Genomic DNA, 19,332 nt, shown 5'->3' on the forward strand with positions numbered 1-19,332 from the left:
CGAGGCCGGGGCATTTGCAGCAACAGTTCTACCAACTGCGCCACTGTGCAGCTCCTGCAAAGAATAATTTTTCATAAAATCAAGGAAATTATGAACAGACTGATGCTTCATCAGTCTGTCATCAAAAAACGGTTTCTTCAGTTAGAGGCTTCTTCAGTGTTGCTGTAATGCAGACTGCTACAGGAGGCAGGTCTTTCCTGGCCATACCCATCACCATCTACAATAACTCTTTGAAGAAAACTGTTTTATATGAATTAACTGAATTGAATTTAGCCATTTTTATTCACTCCTCTCTTTCCCCCAGGCCTCCAATTGCCACACCACTCATCCCCCCTTTGACTGAACAGATTGTGTGAAGCTTTTATGATAAAGCACTGTGCAAGTACGGGCCATTTACCATTTACAAACACACACACACACACACACTTTAAGTCTAACATGCCACTTGCAGCACCTGAGAAGAGTTTAAAAACTGACACGCAGCCTGTTTAAAATGATCAATCTGGTGAAAAAAAAGAAAAAAGCAGAACTTGTGACATTTCAGTGGTTACTGAATGTTTGGTTTCGTGTACATGCCATGGTCTGTATGAACATTTAGTGGTTTTGTTTACACTGCAGACTCAGAGGATAACAGTCTGCAGTCGAGTCTTGACCTGCTGACTTTTCTGTCTCCCCAAAACATTTGATTAATAAAAACAAAACACAAGAGCTTTTACACACAAATGGGGACCAGTTGGTTTGTAGTTTGGAGTGTTTGGATCTTCTTGTGTCAGGTAAGAATGTTTCTCTCTTCACAGTCTCAGCAAACTCCTTTGATTTTAACACTTCATTTCTAGTTTTTTTTAAAAAGTTTCTTTGTTTTATTTTGTGTTTTATTAGTAGCTGACAGCTAAAAGTAGTAATGGTGAATGTGAAGTTGAAAGGAAACATGTATGAAATGCACAAAACAATATTATTTATTATTGTTTGGTTATTGAAAACTATTGAGACGTCACAGCTCAGACAGTTTCTCTACATGTGGGTCTCAAACTGCCTTCCTCCAGGGCCGGTTTCCTGCACCTCTGCTTCAGCACACCTGGCTGAAACTCATTACCAGAACTTTGTAGAGCTCGACTGACTGCTAATGAGGCAGTTTGACCATTTAATTTAAGTATGTAGGACAGGAAACAAATCTAAAAGTTGCAGGGTTCTGTCGCTTTCTAAATGCAGACCACTGGGCTCGATGTTCTGCTTCACATCCTGTTGAAACAATCTGCTTTGTGCAGGATAGATCTTAACATGCTCTTATTAATGGCATTGATGGCAGGGTGTCTGTAAATCAAACTGTAGTGAAAAAATGTTTCAGCTCAGAATTTGAAGTATTCCTTGTTGAACATTTTAACAGACAAATAAAGGTGTGTGTGTGCATGGTTGTGTGTCCTGTCTGTTTCTGTGTTGCCCTGCGACAGACTGGTGACCTGTCCAGGGTGACCCCGCCTCTCACCCAGAACGATAGCTGGAGATAGACACCAGCACTTCCCGACCCCTCTGAGGGTCAAGGGTGTTAGAACATGGACAGATGGATGAAAGTTTATTATATTAGGAAAAATGTAAAATTTCAACAATGTATGAAACTGTTGAGACCAATTTTTCTTTATAAATACAGATTAAGCTTATTAAGTGACTCATTTTCAACCCATAAGCTATGAGAACAACATAGTATATGTATATAATATATACAATATATACCATGTGACTCCACTGGGCGTTATGAGTTACTGTTCTAACTTAGCTATATTGCAGAATAGAAATTAGCTGTTAAAATAAATGTTTCTCTTCTCCTTTTCTAGACTGCAGCTACAGAGGAATCACCATGCCAACCTGGATTTGAGTCAGAGATGTTAATATTAAAAGTGAGCAAAAAAGCCCTGGAGGAAGGCACAAGACTCGGCAAAGGTATGGACACTGAGTAACATCTGGGAAAGCTGAACTGTCTGACATGGAGGGAAGGAGGGGATATTGAAACTTAAGCTTTTTGCTTTATGTTCTTTTGTTAAGAACATTAAAAAAAAGCAAATGGAAGAAAACCTCTTTATGATTTCAGCAAAGATCTCATGGCTTATTTCTGTCTCAGGTCATTTTGGGCCTCATCTACAAAGATCCCATATAAGGAGTGTTAAATTGTGTGTGCAAAAAATGTATGTGGGTGTGTTGCATGCAGTCTACAGATATTACGAGTGCAATTGACTGCATGTGAAAAAGTGTCGGCCCTCTTTAAATGAGGACTTGTGCTCCATCTCCTTCTCTCTTGTACACATTCCCAAATTTATATTAGTTACAAAAACTGATATGACTTTGGAGATTGGGGAAATGGCTGAAGGTTCAGCTTTTGAACAGCTATAAAATAAGACCTTCCTCTTGAAATAAGTGTATATACAGTATAGCTCCTCATCCCCATTGTTCATTGGCTGTTTACGTTACTGTGGGGTTGATAAAATTCATTTTTTAATTATTTTATTTCCGATGAACTGTGATGCTGCTATGTTAACCTGGGTAACTATTTCTCTCATAGGCATCATTATGTGATGCAGTTAAAGATTTATTGTTAAAAAGTAATTTAATGTTTGTAACTAATATTGAAGTTTTTACATGGTGTTGAAGAACAAATATTATTAATGCATCATGGTGCTTTAAGTTGCTTTTGAATATTAGACAAGTACTTTTTCACTTTGAGTTTCTGCATGAATTTAATATGTTTATTTTAATTTAATAAGTTATGATAGATGTATTTTTTTTAATTATCTATTTCCAGTTGGCTTTACTGACTGCACGGGCCGCACACAGTTTCTCTTCAGCACAGATGACAGCCATTTTGTTGTAGAGACTGATGGAATAATAACTGTGAGTACTGATGTTTGACTGAACTACATTATAGTTATGACAATGTGGTGTGGTTTTTTTTTTTACATTGACATTTTATGGCAGCTTAAAACAAAAAAACTGGCACAAAAATGTTATTTATCATCTCCTCCTGGTCAAAATATCAAAATCAAAATATAATTTCTGTGATTGTCCTGTTTTCAATGGAGAACATGCAACACCGCAGGAAGATTTTTAACCGTTAAATCTCTGGGAGGGACATATGGAGGGTATTTTCTTATACATCTGAAAGCAGAAAATGATAGAGGTCAGTAGATACTGAAGAAATTCACACACAAAAAAGCAATTTTGAAAAACAGATTCATACGTTAGAATAACAGTAATACAGGAGCAAAGACATTACAAATGAAAATAAAAACTGTAGTTATGTTTACCATTTTAGGACTCATCAAAATTCCTGAAGGTTCATAAATTCAGGCTGGCTGAAACATTTCTCTTTAAACAGAATCACAGGATGGTTAAAGAGATACCAGGCTAATGACCTTTGTTAACTTCGTCCAGGTAAAGAGACAGGCTGTCCTTCATGAGGGGAACCAGAACTTCTCGGTCCATGCCTGGAACTCACAAGGTCAGAAAATGACTCTTCCTGTCAGGCTGCTGTATCAAGATCATCACTATATGAACAACCGTCTGGATGCAGAATTTCATCATGAGGCTCATAAACTCAACACCCAGCTTCATGATCACCTGGACTCTGACAGGAATCAGCAGGTAAGTTAAGATCTGATATTAAATGGGCTGTATAAGAAAGTTGTTCTCCTAAAAAAGTAAACACGTGCACACACACACGCACGCACGCACGCACACACGCACACACACACACACACACACACACAATGGATGTACCACAGCATGTAGAATAAACTTCCTGGTTGAACATTTAGTTGTTACTTGACAGGCAGCTGGCAGTGAGATAAGTATTTGGCTCAAGTAAAGTGATAAATTCAGATGATCATCATACTGGAGCCAGTGTGAGTGACTACTCTGTTTCTTTTTGTTTTTGTTTTTACATCATATGAACACATTGAATGAACATTGATAAAGAAAACAGACATGTAGTGAACTAAAAAACAACTTTGTAACCTGTTTCTCATCGTCATAGTAACAGGATGATGAAATTATTTTGATTCTTGTCTTCAGAGGCCCATTACAGCCAGATTCCACCCTGGTTTCATGGTTCTCCAGACCTTCACAGGTCGGTTCAGTCATTTACAGACAGAATATTTGTTTCCTCAGGATCCAGTTGGTCCTCAGATCCCAGTCCTGGATTTCACCAAATCCAGTCCAGGACTGAAGAGGAGAAAGAGAGGCTTTGTTAACCCTCCCTTAAGCCTTTCTGAGAATCATAGAGGACCTTATCCGTTGTATCTTGCTTCGGTAATAGAAACAAAAATTTCTAACAATTTTTTTTTTAAAGTCAGAAAATCCAGTGCATTTTTCTCTTTATTTATATCATGTGTTTGTAATGTACATTTCAATTGGCCACAAACTTTCTACATTTCTACATTTCATGTTGTGTTTAGCAGAACTGAATTTGGTTCCAAAGTGGAAAAAAAATATTTGTTTTCTGGCCTGTATGTCTTTTATACCAGAAATAACGTAGAATAAATGGTTTAACTAAAACATCTCTTAGGTTTAAGTTAATCAAAAGATATTTGTAACCCACAACAATTTTCTCTCCCTGAACTGTTTTTGCTGATTGTCTCTATTCAACCCTGATCTATGTTGTCCAGATCCGCTCTGAAATAGATAAGGTGAAGAAGATCAATTATATGATCACTGGTCCTGGAGCAGATGAGCCTCCTGTTGATCTTTTCACCATGGACAGAGCCACTGGTCATCTGTATGTCACACAGGAAGTGGACAGAGAGAAACAGGACAAGTACACGGTCAGTGTTTTCTCTGCTATCTGTAAGGTGCCTCATTCACACCAGTCCTGTTTCGCCACTTTAATAGAACTAGAAAGTTCAGTTGGTTTGGGGAAGTGTGAATGTGCAATCAAACTCTGATGCAGACCAAAAAAAAGAAATTTAGAGCCCAAAAACCTCGGACTCAGTTCTGATGAAGTGAAATCTGGTACAGTTTGAATTCATATGTGAATGCCAAGCGGACTGGAGACCGCTCAAAAAGCAGGAAACAGAGTGTAGCGCAGAGCATTCTGGGTAAACACAACTAAAATAGTTAAAACTAGTAATAGTTTTATTAAATCATTATCAAATAATTCCATTATTTGATTCATGTCTAGTATTAGAGGGTCTTTTGCCAAAAACAAAAGAGAAATCCTCCGACCGTTAAAATCTGACGCTGCTCCATTTTTTTTTTTACGCTGCTCCATTTTTGTGAAGCAGGAAGTTGAGCTCAGCTTCTTCAGAGGTTTTATGTTATTTCCTTCAATGGTTCTTTGGTGCAGCGCCACCACAGGTGAGGAGGTAAATGGATATTTTGAATGCTTACTTTGTTTGACAGTGTAGCGTGAAAGAGAACCACAGCAGCTGAAAATGTAACAAATGTTGCAACTTTGGTCTCAATCAAACTGAGTCTACCGGACGTTTTGTTTATTTCTGTGTTTTTCTCTTTAAGTTTTATCAGTTATGGTCTAATTCACTTTACTTCAGCCGTTCATGGTCATCCTAGTTTCATTATTTGATATGTTTCTTTAGATGCGTCTTGTTCTTGTTTTCCTTTGTCAGTCCCTTGTTGTGCTTTTAGTCATGTTTATTTCTTAGTTATTCTGTTACTCTAGATCTAGTTATTCTTTAGTGTCAGAATCATTTTCTGTTTATTAGGTTTCTTTACTGTTAAAATTATTTCCTGCTCTCCTTTGTCCTCCTGTGTATCTTCCCAGCTTCCCTGTGCCACGTTCTCTCCTCCCCTCTGTCTGGTTCCTGCTCCAACCTCTCACACCTGCAATCTATTAGCTCATCAGCTCAGGTCTTTGTCTGGCTCTCAGCCTCCCCAGTATTTAAACCTCTTATTCTCTCCTACAACTTGTTGTACTCTGTTCTACTCAGGTCAGTCGCTAGTGCCTCCCTGTATTTTCCTTGTGTATCCTGGCTGGATGTTCTTTTGGACTTATTTTGAGTTGTTTCCCTGGTTCATGTATTTTTGTAAGTGTTGAGCATTTCTTCGTCCTATTTTTTCATTAAATCGCCAAACTCAGCCGCTGCCTCCACCTCTCTGCATTTGAGTCCAACATTACTCCAACATTACGACAGTGACATCAGCCTTAAACTTGATGCGTTTCGGTCTAATTTATTTTGTTACATCTGCGATATAACATGGTGGCATGTGTCTTGCACAGATTTGATCAAAATATTCCCGTGTCTTCACTTGACTCTACAGAGAATTCAGTAACTCAATCTGTTACAGAATACTTAATTGTAATTATTGAAAACCTTTTAAAATATTTAGTAATTTTTAATTCCTGCACAAAGATGTACACAGTAAAAATCAAATGATTTTTCATCATTATGAAATGAAAGTAGGAAGACACAATATAATTGTTCTGGTGATAAAATTTTTAAAATCATTTTACAGCTTATAGCTCATGCTATGACACAGGGAGGTGAATATGTAGAGGAGCCTATGGAAGTCATAATCAATGTAATTGACCAGAATGACAACAAACCTATTTTCAATCAGTCCATCTATATGGGAGAAGTTCCAGAAGCCTCACAAAAAGGTAAAGTTACACACATAAATAATGTCTTTGTCTCCATGTGTAGATATAAGTGCAAAAATTTAATCTTTTGTAAAATCACAAATATTTGCAACTTTTAGCTTTTGTGACCTGAATCATCTGCAGACTGAGGAGGAAACTGAATTACCTCCTCAGTCTGCAGTCAAGATCTCAGTCATTGTTCTGCTGATGAAACCATTTCAGATTCATCCACAAAAGTTTTTTGTTGTTTGTTTTGTCGTTCACACGGATTCGGCTTTTTGAGAGAGCAGAAGTGATCATTTCTGAAAGAGGGTCCCAGAGTGGATACATTTCAAGACCTCAGTTTCATGTTTCAGTGTATACATGTGAGCCGAGACAATTTTTTATTTTTTTTTTAACTATGACTGCTGCAGCTCTCTTTGGATCCCATTCACCTCACTTTTATAAATAACATGGTGACATTCAGTGTTGTTCGTTTTTTTGTCGTTCTGTGGCAGTGTTAGAGCGCCACCAATTGACTCGGCGACCCTCTACGGTGTTTTCACTGGTGCTACACATTTTTTCTCAATTTATTTTACAAAAATTCACACACTGACGGTGGCAAGCAACTAGATAGTTGGCACAACCCTCTGGCAGTCGGACAGAGGCTTCGGTTCTGGTTCTGCTCTGCATACCCAGAACCAAACATGGAGAAGCAGCATTCAGCTTCAGTGCACCACAAATCTGGAACAAACTTCCAGAAACGTGCAAAACAGCTGAAACACTGAGTTCCTTTAAATCAAGGACAATTTATTTAGAGATAAATATTCATTAGATGTTTAATTTGAGCCTTTATAACTTTTCTTTCCTACATTATTTTACTGAATTTTTTTTTATTTAAACCATGTAAAGCTCTTTGAATTGTCTTCAGATTGCAGCATCTCAGTTATTAAAATAGAAAAGGCGCTGTGATGACTTTTAGTGATTTGTCAAAATTTAGAAAAACCTTTGACCTGAATGACCTGTCTAAAGGAACCTGGAATCATCAGCTGGACATGAAGAGCCTCTCAGCTCAGCCTCTGTTAAATCTCCGTTGATAAACTGATGTCTCTGCTCTCACTGACCTGCTTCGTGTTTCCTCTTGATTAGATTTTGAGGTGATTCAGGTTGTGGCCACGGATGCTGATGAGCCAAATACTGACACATCTGACATCCGTTACCGTATAATGAGTCAGAGCCCAGAGCAGCCTGGCCCCAACATGTTTATCATGTACCCAGTTACTGGAGTCATCAGAGTTAATGAAGCTGGACTGGACAGAAAGGTGAGAATTCTGACAATAGTTAATCAACTTTATCTCTATATCACATTTCAAAGACTGTTAGGATAGTCAGAGTGTCTCACTGAATCCTCGTGGTCAGATTTCCTGTTGATAACATGTAGCTTTACACTTTGGTCAGAATTCAACCTTCATGTGGAGCCTGAGAATAACTTAATTCACTAAATAAGTTTGAGGCAAGTTTTATAAAACTCAGTTCAGATTATTTTTCCAACATATGATGCAATGATCAGCAACTGATCCATCAGTGTAATTTGTAGCCATCAGTAGACAAAGTTGTTGATTCAAGTCCATGTTTGTCACAACAGAAAATCCCTCAATACACACTGGAAGTACAGGCAGCTGACATGAAGGGAGAAGGTTTGACTGGATTTGCCAAAGTGATCATCAAGGTGACGGACGGCAACGATCACGCTCCGGTCTTTACAGAACCTTCTGTAAGTAGAACACATGAGACTGTTTTTATTAATCTGCTCTTCATTTTGTAGATGGTGGTCATATTCTACTACAGTATGATAATAATTACTTAGAATGTTTTATTTAATTTTGTTCATCCCAGTTGATTTGTGCAGCAGATGGTCAGTAAAGCAGTAGATCACTCTGAATGCTCTGAATTAGTGAGTCGTTAAAGTACTAAACATACAGTGGGGAGAACAAGTATTTGATACACTGTTGATTTTTCAGGTTTTCCCACTTGCAAAGCATGTAGAAGACTGTAATTTTTATCATAGGTACTCTTCAACTGTGAGTGATGGAATCTAAAACAAAAATCCAGAAAAATACAATGTATGATTTTTAAATAATTAATTTCCATTTTATTGTGTGAAATAAGTATTTGATACACCGGAAAAACGAAACTTAATATTTGGTACAGAAACCTTTGTTTGCAATTACAGAGATCAGACGTTTCCTGTAGTTCTTGACCAGGTTTGCACACACTGCAGCAGGGATTTTGGTCCATTCCTCCATACAGATCTCCTCCAGAGCCTTCAGGTTTTGGGGCTGTCGCTGGGCCACACGGACTTTAAGCTCCCTCCAAAGATTTTCTATTGGATTCAGGTCTGGAGACTGGCTAGGCCACTCCAGGACCTTAAGATGTTTCCTACGGAGCCACTCTTTAGTTGCCCTGGCTGTGTGTTTTGGGTCGTTATCATGCTGGAAGACCCAGCCACGACCCATCTTCAGTGCTCTTACTGAGGGAAGGAGGTTGTGGCCAAAATCTCACGATACATGGCCCCATCCATCCTTCCCACAATATGGTGCAGTCGTCCTGTCCCCTTTGCAGAAAAGCATCCCCAAAGAATGATGTTTCCACCACCATGCTTCATGGTTGGGATGGTGTTCTTGGGGTTGTACTCATCATTCTTCTTCCTCCAAACATGACGAGTGGAGTTTAAACCAAAACGTTCTATTTTTGTCTCATCAGACCACATGACCTTCTCCCATTCCTCCTCTGGATCATTCAGATGGTCATTTGCAAACATCAGACGGGCTTTGACATACGTTGACTTGAGGAAGGGCACCTTGCGTGCACTGCAGGATTTTAATCCTTGACGGCGTAGAGTGTTACTGATTGTTTTCTTTGAGACTGTGGTCCCAGCTCTATTCAGGTCATTGACCAGGTCCTGCCGTGTAGTTCTGGGCTCATTCCTGACCTTCCTCAAGATCAATGATGCTCCACGAGGTGAGATCTTGCATGGCGCCCCAGACCGAGGGAGATTTTCCGTTATTTTGTATTTCTTCCATTTTCTAATAATTGCACCAACTGTTGTTGCCTTCTCACCAAGGTGCTTGCCTATTGTCCTGTAGCCCATCCCAGCCTTGTGCAGGTCTACAATTTTATCCCTGATGTCCTTACACAGCTCTCTGGTCTTGGGCATTGTGGAGATGCTGGAGTCTGATTGATTGAGTGTGGGGACAGGTGTCTTTTATACAGGTAACGAGTTCAAACAGGTGCAATTAATACAGGTAATGAGTGGAGAACAGGAGGGCTTCTTAAAGAAGAACTAACATGTCTGTGAGAGCCAACATTCTTACTGGTTGATAGATGATCAAATACTTATTTCACACAATAAAATGGAAATTAATTATTTAAAAATCATACATTGTATTTTTCTGGATTTTTGTTTTAGATTCCATCACTCACAGTTGAAGAGTACCTATGATAAAAATTACAGTCTTCTACATGCTTTGCAAGTGGGAAAACCTGAAAAATCAACAGTGTATCAAATACTTGTTCTCTCCACTGTATGCTATAAAAAGATGATTATAAAATGATCATCTGGAGGTTTTTCTGTATATTGTCTGACAGCTACTCTTTCACATCTTGTATCTCAGTATACGGTCACAGTTGAAGAGAATAAAGTAGACGCTCTAGTTGTTAAGATGTTGGTGACAGACGGTGATGAGCCTCATACCATGGCCTGGGATGCAAAGTTCAAAATCATTGATGGAGATCCAGGAAATCTGTTTACTGTGGAAACAGGAACAAACAAACAAGAAGGAATCATCACTGCTGTTAAGGTAGGAGGAACGGCAGGTTCTCACTGCTAGAGCATAAATGTTAAACAAGATTCTTTATTACACTGTTTTTAATAAAGGGATATTTTTATAAACATAGTATAGGTAAGTGATTGTACTGTTAATGTCTGATCAGTTGATCTATGATGATCTTTCTTTCATTAAACCAGGGTCTGGACTTTGAGAGAACCAGTAAGCACACTCTACTGGTTACAGTGGTGAATGAGGCTCCTCCTTCTGTTCCATTGGTCACTTCCACTGCTACAGTGCTGGTGACTGTGCTGGATGTCAATGAACCTCCCATCTTTGAATCAGAAGAGACGCATGTGTCTAAAAGTGAGGACCTTGCTGTGAACAGCCTTGTGGTGAAGTATACAGCTTCTGATCCAGACTCTGCACGCAAACAAAAAGTCATGTAAGGAAAATCCTCCAACTTGAAGAGTCACAGCATGCATATTTAAATTAGATTTAATTTATGTTGTACATCTGAACCAATCTTGTTTCCCAGTGGTAATTAATCAGGCAGAAAATGTTACTGTGGCAACACTGATAGATGGATTTGTTTTTTTTTAAATCATACTGCTTGTAAAGTCTCGCTTTGTCTTATCATATATATCAAATTTTGTCCTTGATATCCAGGTATAAACTAATCAGTGACCCAGCCGGCTGGCTTGACATTGATAAGGAGACTGGTGTGATAACAGTGAGAAACCAAATGGACAGAGAATCCAGCTTTGTTAAGAAGGACATCTACACAGCTCTGATTGGTGCATATGATGATGGTGGGTGTGAGGATTAACTGTCTTAAATGTTTTGGGAACTCTTTATAAACCACAGTGTAAGTTAAAAGGAATTTAATTTAATGGTTTGAGCTAAATTTCAATTCAGTTCAAATTCAAAAATTAGAGAGATGTTGGAGTTGGGAGCCACGTCTCAGTAAAACACATTACACTGTATTACCTTTACCCTTATCAGGGCTTGAAGCTCATCCATCTTATTAGCTAATGATCTCATGTTATCCATTACAATGGATGGTAGAAATGGTTAGAACTTCCTCCTTCTGTCTCTCCTCTTCACTCCTGCTCTGCATCCACATGGCCTCCTTTTCATCTCCTCTGGGATTTCTGGCTTCAGCTACGGTATTATTTCAGCTTTTCAGATGTTAGACAGTTGCTCCCTGTTGTAAACCACTCTATCACTATGGTTGTGCATCCCAACACAATAGCAAAGTATAAAAAAATCTGCCAGAAATCAGTTCAACTACACAGCACCCAAATCAAAGATGGAACTGTTGAACAAAAAAAGTTATTTCCCCCCCAAAAAGCCTGGAATGAAAGTTTGAAAATGGAAAAAATCTCAATGCAGGTAAAAATCTGCAATTCCAGGTTTTACTAAAAAATTCAATTCTAGAATTGACTTGACTCTTGAAAAGAGTTCTTTAGAATATTTTCTCTTTTCTTGAAGAGATTTTCAACTACTTCCTCAGAGGATCATTGAAGGTGTCAACATGCTTCACTGCTTCACTGCTGTTTGCTTTTCATGTCTCCAGATCAGATCCCAGCTACAGGAACTGGAACTCTGATCCTTACACTTAAGGATATCAACGACAACGCTCCCATTATTGAAGAACGTTCTATTATAGTATGTACCCCCGTTAGGAGATCAACATTTCTTAGGTCTGGTTGTTTTGTAGAGTTGTCTTGGTTTGAAAATATTGTTAGTTTCAAACTGAATTTTTATGTTAAATTAAGATGGCAAAAGCAAAATGTCCTCAGATTCAGGAAGAGCAGTGTGGTTTTCGTCCTGGTCGTGGAACACTGGACCAGCTCTACACCCTCAGCAGGGTCCTGGAGGGTGCATGGGAGTTCAACCAGTCTACATGTGTTTTGTGGACTTGGAGAAGGCGTTCAACCGTGTCCCTCGGGGAGCCCTGTGGGGGGTTCTCCGGGAGTATGGGGTACCGGGCCCTTTGATACGGGCTGTCAGGTCCCTGTATGACCAGTGTCAGAGTCTGGTCCACATTGCCGGCAGTAAGTCGGGCTCGTTTCCGGTGAGAGTTGGACTCCGCCAGGGCTGCCCTTTGTCACAGATTCTGTTCATCACTTTCATGGACAGAATTTCTAGGCGCAGCCAAGGTGTTGAGGGGGTCCGATTTGGTGGCCTTAGGATCACATCTCTGCTTTTTGCAGATGATGTGGTCCTATTGGCTTCATCATGTCGTGATCTGCAGCTCTCGCTGGAGCGGTTCGCAGCCGAGTGTGAAGCGGCCGGGATGAGGATCAGTGCCTCCAAGTCCAAGGCCATGGTCTTGAGCCGGAAAAGGGTAGAGTGCCTTCTCCGGGTCAGGGGTGGGGGTGTCCTGCTCCAAGTGGAGGAGTTCAAGTATCTCGGGATCTTGTTCACGAATGAGGGAAGAAGGGAGCGGGAGATCGACAGGTGGATTGGTGCAGCATCTGCTGTGAAGCGGTCGCTGTACCGGTCCGTCGTGGTGAAGAGAGAGCTGAGCCAAAAAGCGAAGCTCTCGATTTACCGGTCGATCTACGTTCCCACCCTCATCTATGGTCATGAGCTTTGGGTCATGACTGAAAAAACGAGATCACGGATACAAGCGGCCAAAATGGGTTTTCTCCGTAGGGTGTCTGGGCTCTCCCTTAGAGACAGGGTGAGAAGCTCAGTCATCCGGGAGGGACTCAGAGTAGAGCCGCTGCTCCTTCACATCGAGAGGAGCCAGTTGAGGTGGCTCGGGCATCTGGTCAGGATGCCTCTTGGACGCCTCCCTGGTGAGGTGCTCCGGGCACGTCCCACCGGGAGGAGGCCCCGGGGAAGAGCCAGGACACGCTGGAGGGACTATGTCTCTCGGCTGGCCTGGGAAAGCTTCGGGATCCCCCCGGAGGAGCTGGAAGTCACATTTGGGGAGAGGGAAGTCCGGGCCTCCCTTCTGAAGCTGCTATCCCCACGACCCATCCCTGGATAAAGCGGAAGAAAATGGATGGATGGATGGATGGATGGAAAGCAAAAACTACAAATATAATTTGTGTTTTAAATCCATTTGGTTTGTTCAGGTGTGCAACAAGAAACCAGCTCCTCAGCTGCTGACTGTAACAGATAAAGATGGACCAGGCTTTACTTCTCCATACAGCGTGAGCTTACGTGATTCTGCTATGGCCAACTGGATCGCTAGAGTGAACGACGCCAGTATGTATACGAGATAAACCCAACTGATCATGATTCAGTCTACAAGCAACACCAACAAATGAAACAATCAATCACAGTTCCTTTGACAAAGTAAAACTAAGTGGAAGGAATCTGCACTTAGTAGCAGAATAGAGACTAACCACTATATTTATATGTATTATATTTGCAGAAACTACAGTGTAATCTAAGCTGAAAAGGATGATCAAACATTTTTGGTTATCATCTCTCATTCTTGGATGCTACCCAGTTTGCTGCTGTTCTTGTCAGAACTATGTGTCACCTACGTTGTTTAAGTGAAGAAGAATAAGAAATCTAACACTGATGGAATTCCTGATAAATTGTTTGTTTTTTCTCTTGATTACAGGAACAGCGATTATCCTGACTTTGAACCGTGAGCTAGACAACGGAAATTACGCTGTAGTCATGACTGTTTCAGACACGTCTGGTCTGTCTCAGGTCAGTACAGTCACAGCTGCAGTGTGTGACTGCACTGGAGAAGAAGTGAACTGCCAGAAGAAAAATGTTGGTGGCTCCAACCCGCCAGTCGTCCTGGGAATAATGAAAGGCATCCTAATGCTGCTGTTCAGTGAGTTTGAATCTTGTTAAGCTTTGAGATGAATAGAGTCTACTTCAATTTGAAGATACAGCTTTGAATTCAAGAGACCAAGAACCATTTTATACTGAGAATCTGTAAACTAGTATATTGCATTATTATCATGAAAACACAAGACAAACACTGATGTCCATGAAGTTGAACATTTAATAATTTACAATCAACAAAGTTCACAAAACAATTGTGCATGCTTCAGATAAAACTAATACAATGATTTTATTCATATTCAACACTAAACTTTACAGTCAACGACTCCAGCAGTCTCTAAATGATCCAATCCCTAAGATATAATTCTCCATTAGAGCACACATTAGTCTGGTGTGGAATGAAAAATGTGACAAAAACAGCCCCAGTCACAGCCAGCTGCCTACCTTACCTTGCTGTTGGTCTGTTTCCTGTTGGCTTAATGTCTCTGCTTTACTCGTTTCCAATTGTAACGGACTGCTTCTATAAATAATAACTGTAGTGATTTGGGTTTTCTGTGTGTTTATTTAGGTTTCTGTGTTCTTTAGAGTCTCTGTGTTGTCCCGTCTACCCCTTGATTGAGTACAGCTCTTCCTCGTTTCCCCTGATTGTCTCCCTGTGTATTTAAACCCACCTGTTCTCCTTGTTCTTTATTGGGTCCTTGTCTAGTCGTCTTGTCTGCTGTCAAGTCTCTCGTTAGATGTCAATTGTGCGACCAGTTGCTACCAGTTATGAGCTCTTAGCCTTACGCTCATTCTGTGCTGCCTGGACTTTGGATTTTTGTATTTTGACATCTTAATTAAACTCATCATTTCTTCAATTCTACCTGAGCCCATTGCATCTTCCTCACCATCTCTACCGCAAAACATGACACCAACACTTTCTTCCAGAACGTCGTCTTGTTTTGGCTAAGATTCCTGTTTTGAGGTTTTGAGAATAAAAGCAGATTCTCTGTTCACTGCAGGTGACTGATCTGTACTGCTTGCAGCTTAGCTTTCAAACTGTTACATGAAATATTTTGCTCTCTGAAGCCATAGTTCAGATGTACAGAGAAAATGGAATAAAGCAGGCGCTTCAACTTCCTAATTTTCTTCTTCGGGAAAAAATTCAGTTTTGTCATGTTACTGCTACTAGAAAATGTAAAAAGTATAGCAAAACATTGAATTGTTTTGTCTAAAAGTCGATGAGTTGGTGCAAACCCTACCATAGATATACAGTTTGGAACAAATGGGACGTAAAACACATGAAGACTTTGCTAAAAGTGACAACAGCACATGACAGAAGCATGTGATAATGAATATAAAAACACTGAGAAAACTCACATCAAACGATGATTGAAAAGCACAAAGAGCTGTACTTCTGTGCTTGGTGGCAGTAATTTGACACTTTTTAGCAAGATTAACATGAGGAACTTGTGTGATTATAGGATGTGGCTTTAGGAGATAAGAAGCTGCTTGCTCTATTAGTTGGGGCAATAGAATTTATCGGCAGCCGACACAATCATCCACGCAGTAATTAATGATTGAGTCTTCTCTTTATTTAGTGCTGGGGCTGCCGTTCTTTCTGTTTGTGAGGCGAAGGAGAACCGCAGAGGAACCTGTTGAATTCAACGATCTCAACAACAAGTTTGAGGAAGAGAAGATGGAGAGAAAGAACCTTCAGGTGAACAGGGACAAAGGCTGATTCTGCTCAGACACTCAGACGTTTCAGCTAAACTTCAGACAATATAGTGTTATGTTTTACTGAAATCTAACTTCATGTGAAAATGTATATTGAATATCTAATTCTAATGCACACTGAACATAAATGGGTATATGAATTACCCAGGGGGGTTGATAGGGGCAAGTGGGGGTAACTGGGTACCTTGTATGGGACGCATGGTGGAGAGGGGAATTCAAAGAGCTATTGACCCTTGGTAACTACGTAACTACGTCACTTAGTCATTCAAAGCGCCATGAAGGACGTCGGAAGTGAGGATCGGGAGTATTGAACTGAGCGACTGAAATTGTTTTTGCCAGTTTTTTCTTGGCTTCTACTTGTTCGAGTCGAGTTAATTTTTATTTATTTTTTTAGCGTAACAGACCTGATTAAGATTCACAGACGGAGGTATATACCAAATCTTGAAATAGCTAGCTTTGCCCGAATTCACAAAACATGATTTATGTCACTGTCATGAACAGTTTCCCCTTAAACCAGAGCAGCCTTAAAAACATACAGAAGACGAGATGCTAACCAGTTTTTCCCGTACATGCTAGGCTACATGATGGTGGAGCATCGTTTTCATGTTTACTGATGTTAGTACCTTTGCCATAAAGCAATATTTTACATCTTTATAATCATACTTACTTATAAAATATATGAAAGTTAATCTTCTTGCCTTGTAAAAAGTGTTCGCTGGCAGATACACAGAGGGCTAACAGTCATTATGATTGACGGCTGCTGTTCATCGCTGCCATATCTTTCCTCGTTAAAGGTTATACAATAAAATAACAAGTTTGGTTTCTCTTCTTACCCGTTTGTGCTGCCGACCGCGCAGCATCATGTGATAATTTTTACTGCAAAATCAACTAGTTAACGACATTAGGGTACCAGATGTACGGTTTTTGACAGGCTTTACAGGAGAAGGTTGTTTTGACGTCCATCATGGCGGAACAGGCCAAATTTCGAAGAGAGCGACGTCACGTGCAGAAGGTCAATAAGTGTTGTTCTGGACTTGTAAAAGCACAATTGAATAGATTCTACAGATATTTTTTTTTTCTATAAATTCAATTTCACAATTACAATCAACAAATACCGTTTTAATAACTCCACCAAAATAAGGTGCAAAAATGCTTTGAGTGCTTTAATAAATAACTTGTGTACACGTACGTTTTTCTTGTACTAATTTTTCCCTCCTTTTCTTCCTGACTGCGCCGCGCCTGACACATCCTGCTGGTGTTTGACTGTAAGGGAGGCGGTTTCGAGTCGCAAGACCCGGAATATGGCTATCTGAATGAAGAGGTTCCCCTTTAAGAAACTGCCTGATAATAAAGGAGGAGAACAGGATGAAGTCATATTGTACATGCTTGGTGTATTTGAAGATTAATGAGATTTTTTTAATGACTGCTTTTAGTTTAATTCCATTAGTTATACATTAGCTGTTGCTGAAAGATAAAATAAGCTGTTTTGTTTTTTTTTTACTTTTACTTTTTTTGCCTTTTGGACAGAGAGATTAGTTTTGCAGGCATTTTAAAGATGACATTTATATTTCTGTTTTTCAATACAGAATTGGTAAAGTCTGTGCAAAACTTTTAAATTTTGTGTACGTCTTTGGTATTCTACAGTTCAGCCCAAAATTATTTAAACATCTCAGATTTAGCTCGAGTAATCTTGAAAATTCACTAAGATGCTTTTTTGTTTGTTTGTTTTGGAAGTAATATTACTTCTTAACATTTTAACATCATATTGTCGTTCTAACAGTAATCTGAGAGAATTTTGTGAACAGAGCAAAAATGAGGGTGATGGTAAGGAGGCCTTTCAACCTGGAAGGCTTGGAGTTCATTACAATAAAACAGCAAAATACAGTAAAAACAAATGCAAAAGCTGATCAGCAATATAATAAGGGTTTGATTGCTGAAATCACAATAAGGATTTTATTAATTACGAAAGAAAGTAAAAAACGTTTGTTGACACCAACTTCCTGAAAAAATGAATTCTACTTTCGATAAATAATACCTATTACATTGTTTTATTTTCTTAGAGGTGGCTTTCTCATTTACAATCATTTCTTAATTATAAACATTATGAATCAACCAGGAGTATGAATAATTATGGGCTTAACTGTTGCTAGACCTTGGTTGCTAGCTAAAGATCCATCAGCCTAAGTTTGAAGAATTAACAGTAAATGTCTGCAAGATGTTGAACATTAATGTTTTGTAATGCAATCATTTCTGTAAATATCATGCTAAAAATCCTTTTGGTGTTGGTAGTTGTAGTTGTGCATATTTTTTTTATACTTTTTTTTTTAACTCTGGTTTGAGCTCACAGCAGCAACAGAATATTTTTTATTCCAAGGATGTCTTTTTAATGCTATGAGCTCGGAAAGCAAAAATATATCAGTATATCACTTTATTATTGTCCCCTTAAAATTTTTCTTGAAGTACATTAATTTAAACAATTAATATGATTAAACAATTGAATCACACAACACTGCAAAATAATAAAATGTCTAAGAAACTTGAGTTCTAATATGAATAAAACAGGCTAAACAACAAAACCAAGCCAGATTACGTTTAGAGTTTCTCTGAATAATGAACCTGGCTAATAAGAAATCATATGGAGAGCAGACAATATCTTCTACTTTTTGTAGAATTCTCCATAAAAAAATGTTTTGTTTTAGTCAGGTAATCTAACTCCTCTAATTTTGCTGCCTACTTTTACAATTTGTTTGATCCTGTTCTTGTCTCCGACAGATGGACTGACAAACCAGTCATGTGATAAAAGCCAAAATGAGGACGGGTTCAATCAAAGAGTAGTAGGAAATGGTTATCAACTTTTTACACACTTCAAACTTATTTAATTTGTAGTCTTATTTAATCTCATCTGTCTTTGTTAACCTCATCCAAATTTTCACTAAATGTCAGCTTTTAGTCAATAACTCCCGGATATCTAAAGGACAGAAGACTCTCCACAGTTCTTCCTTTAAATATGTACTTCTTAACTGAAGAAGCTACCTGAAACGGAGGGTGTTTTTATTAATGGCTTCCTCCTCGCTGAAGGGCCTTAAGGTCCATGTAGGTACAGGACAGTTTTACTGTGGACAATGTCTCTGTCTTACCAGCTTCAGCAGCATCTTCACTTTGTTGATACTGGAACGCTGGGGACATGTATGTTAGGAAGCGAGGGGTTTTTGGTTTTCTTTGGGGCTTGTTTCTTTTCCCGCACCTTTTCCAGTCATCCACCAGAGGGAGCCAGGAGGACCTCGCTGCAACTAACAGAAAGGGGCGGGGAGAGACCGCTGGTAGTCTCATACCTTATTTGGAAATGGGGCCATTGCACTCCGGAAGTGAAGGGGGCGCTATTTGCTATATTGTATATATTATATAAAATTTTGCAAAAGTAAAAACCAGATGTTTACTTCATGGCACTCTGTTACCAGGAAACGC

At 39.3% G+C, this 19,332-nt stretch overlaps 1 protein-coding gene across 2 annotated transcripts; it reads left to right on the top strand.

Moving 5' to 3' along the window:
• The first annotated feature begins 625 nt into the window (after positions 1 to 625).
• On the top strand, positions 626 to 18,438 carry LOC102235778 (cadherin-1-like). 2 transcript variants are annotated; one of them, XM_023337776.1, is made up of 17 exons: positions 626 to 773; positions 1,830 to 1,935; positions 2,792 to 2,880; positions 3,421 to 3,630; positions 4,156 to 4,296; positions 4,653 to 4,808; positions 6,457 to 6,601; positions 7,709 to 7,881; positions 8,205 to 8,333; positions 10,234 to 10,419; positions 10,587 to 10,831; positions 11,056 to 11,198; positions 11,966 to 12,057; positions 13,479 to 13,611; positions 13,976 to 14,197; positions 15,732 to 15,850; positions 17,138 to 18,438. In XM_023337776.1, the coding sequence occupies exons 1-17, from the start codon at positions 723 to 725 to the stop codon at positions 17,198 to 17,200; spliced, it is 2,403 nt and encodes an 800-aa protein (XP_023193544.1). In that variant the 5' UTR covers positions 626 to 722; the 3' UTR covers positions 17,201 to 18,438. The 2 variants fall into 2 exon arrangements, with proteins under 2 accessions (XP_023193544.1, XP_023193545.1); XM_023337777.1 differs by lacking the exon at positions 4,156 to 4,296.
• The last annotated feature ends 894 nt before the right edge of the window (positions 18,439 to 19,332 follow it).

The sequence above is a fragment of the Xiphophorus maculatus genome, chromosome 8 (assembly GCF_002775205.1).
Source record: "Xiphophorus maculatus strain JP 163 A chromosome 8, X_maculatus-5.0-male, whole genome shotgun sequence".
Taxonomy (NCBI): domain Eukaryota; kingdom Metazoa; phylum Chordata; class Actinopteri; order Cyprinodontiformes; family Poeciliidae; genus Xiphophorus; species Xiphophorus maculatus.

Bases quoted from the DNA above. Each gene is read 5' to 3' on its own strand.
- LOC102235778 (XM_023337776.1), top strand. From the start codon at position 723: ATGGGGACCAGTTGGTTTGTAGTTTGGAGTGTTTGGATCTTCTTGTGT. The intron at 774-1,829 runs GTAAGAATGTTT...CTCCTTTTCTAG, and splicing joins TTTGGATCTTCTTGTGTCAG to ACTGCAGCTACAGAGGAATC. The intron at 8,334-10,233 runs GTAAGTAGAACA...CTTGTATCTCAG, and splicing joins CGGTCTTTACAGAACCTTCT to TATACGGTCACAGTTGAAGA.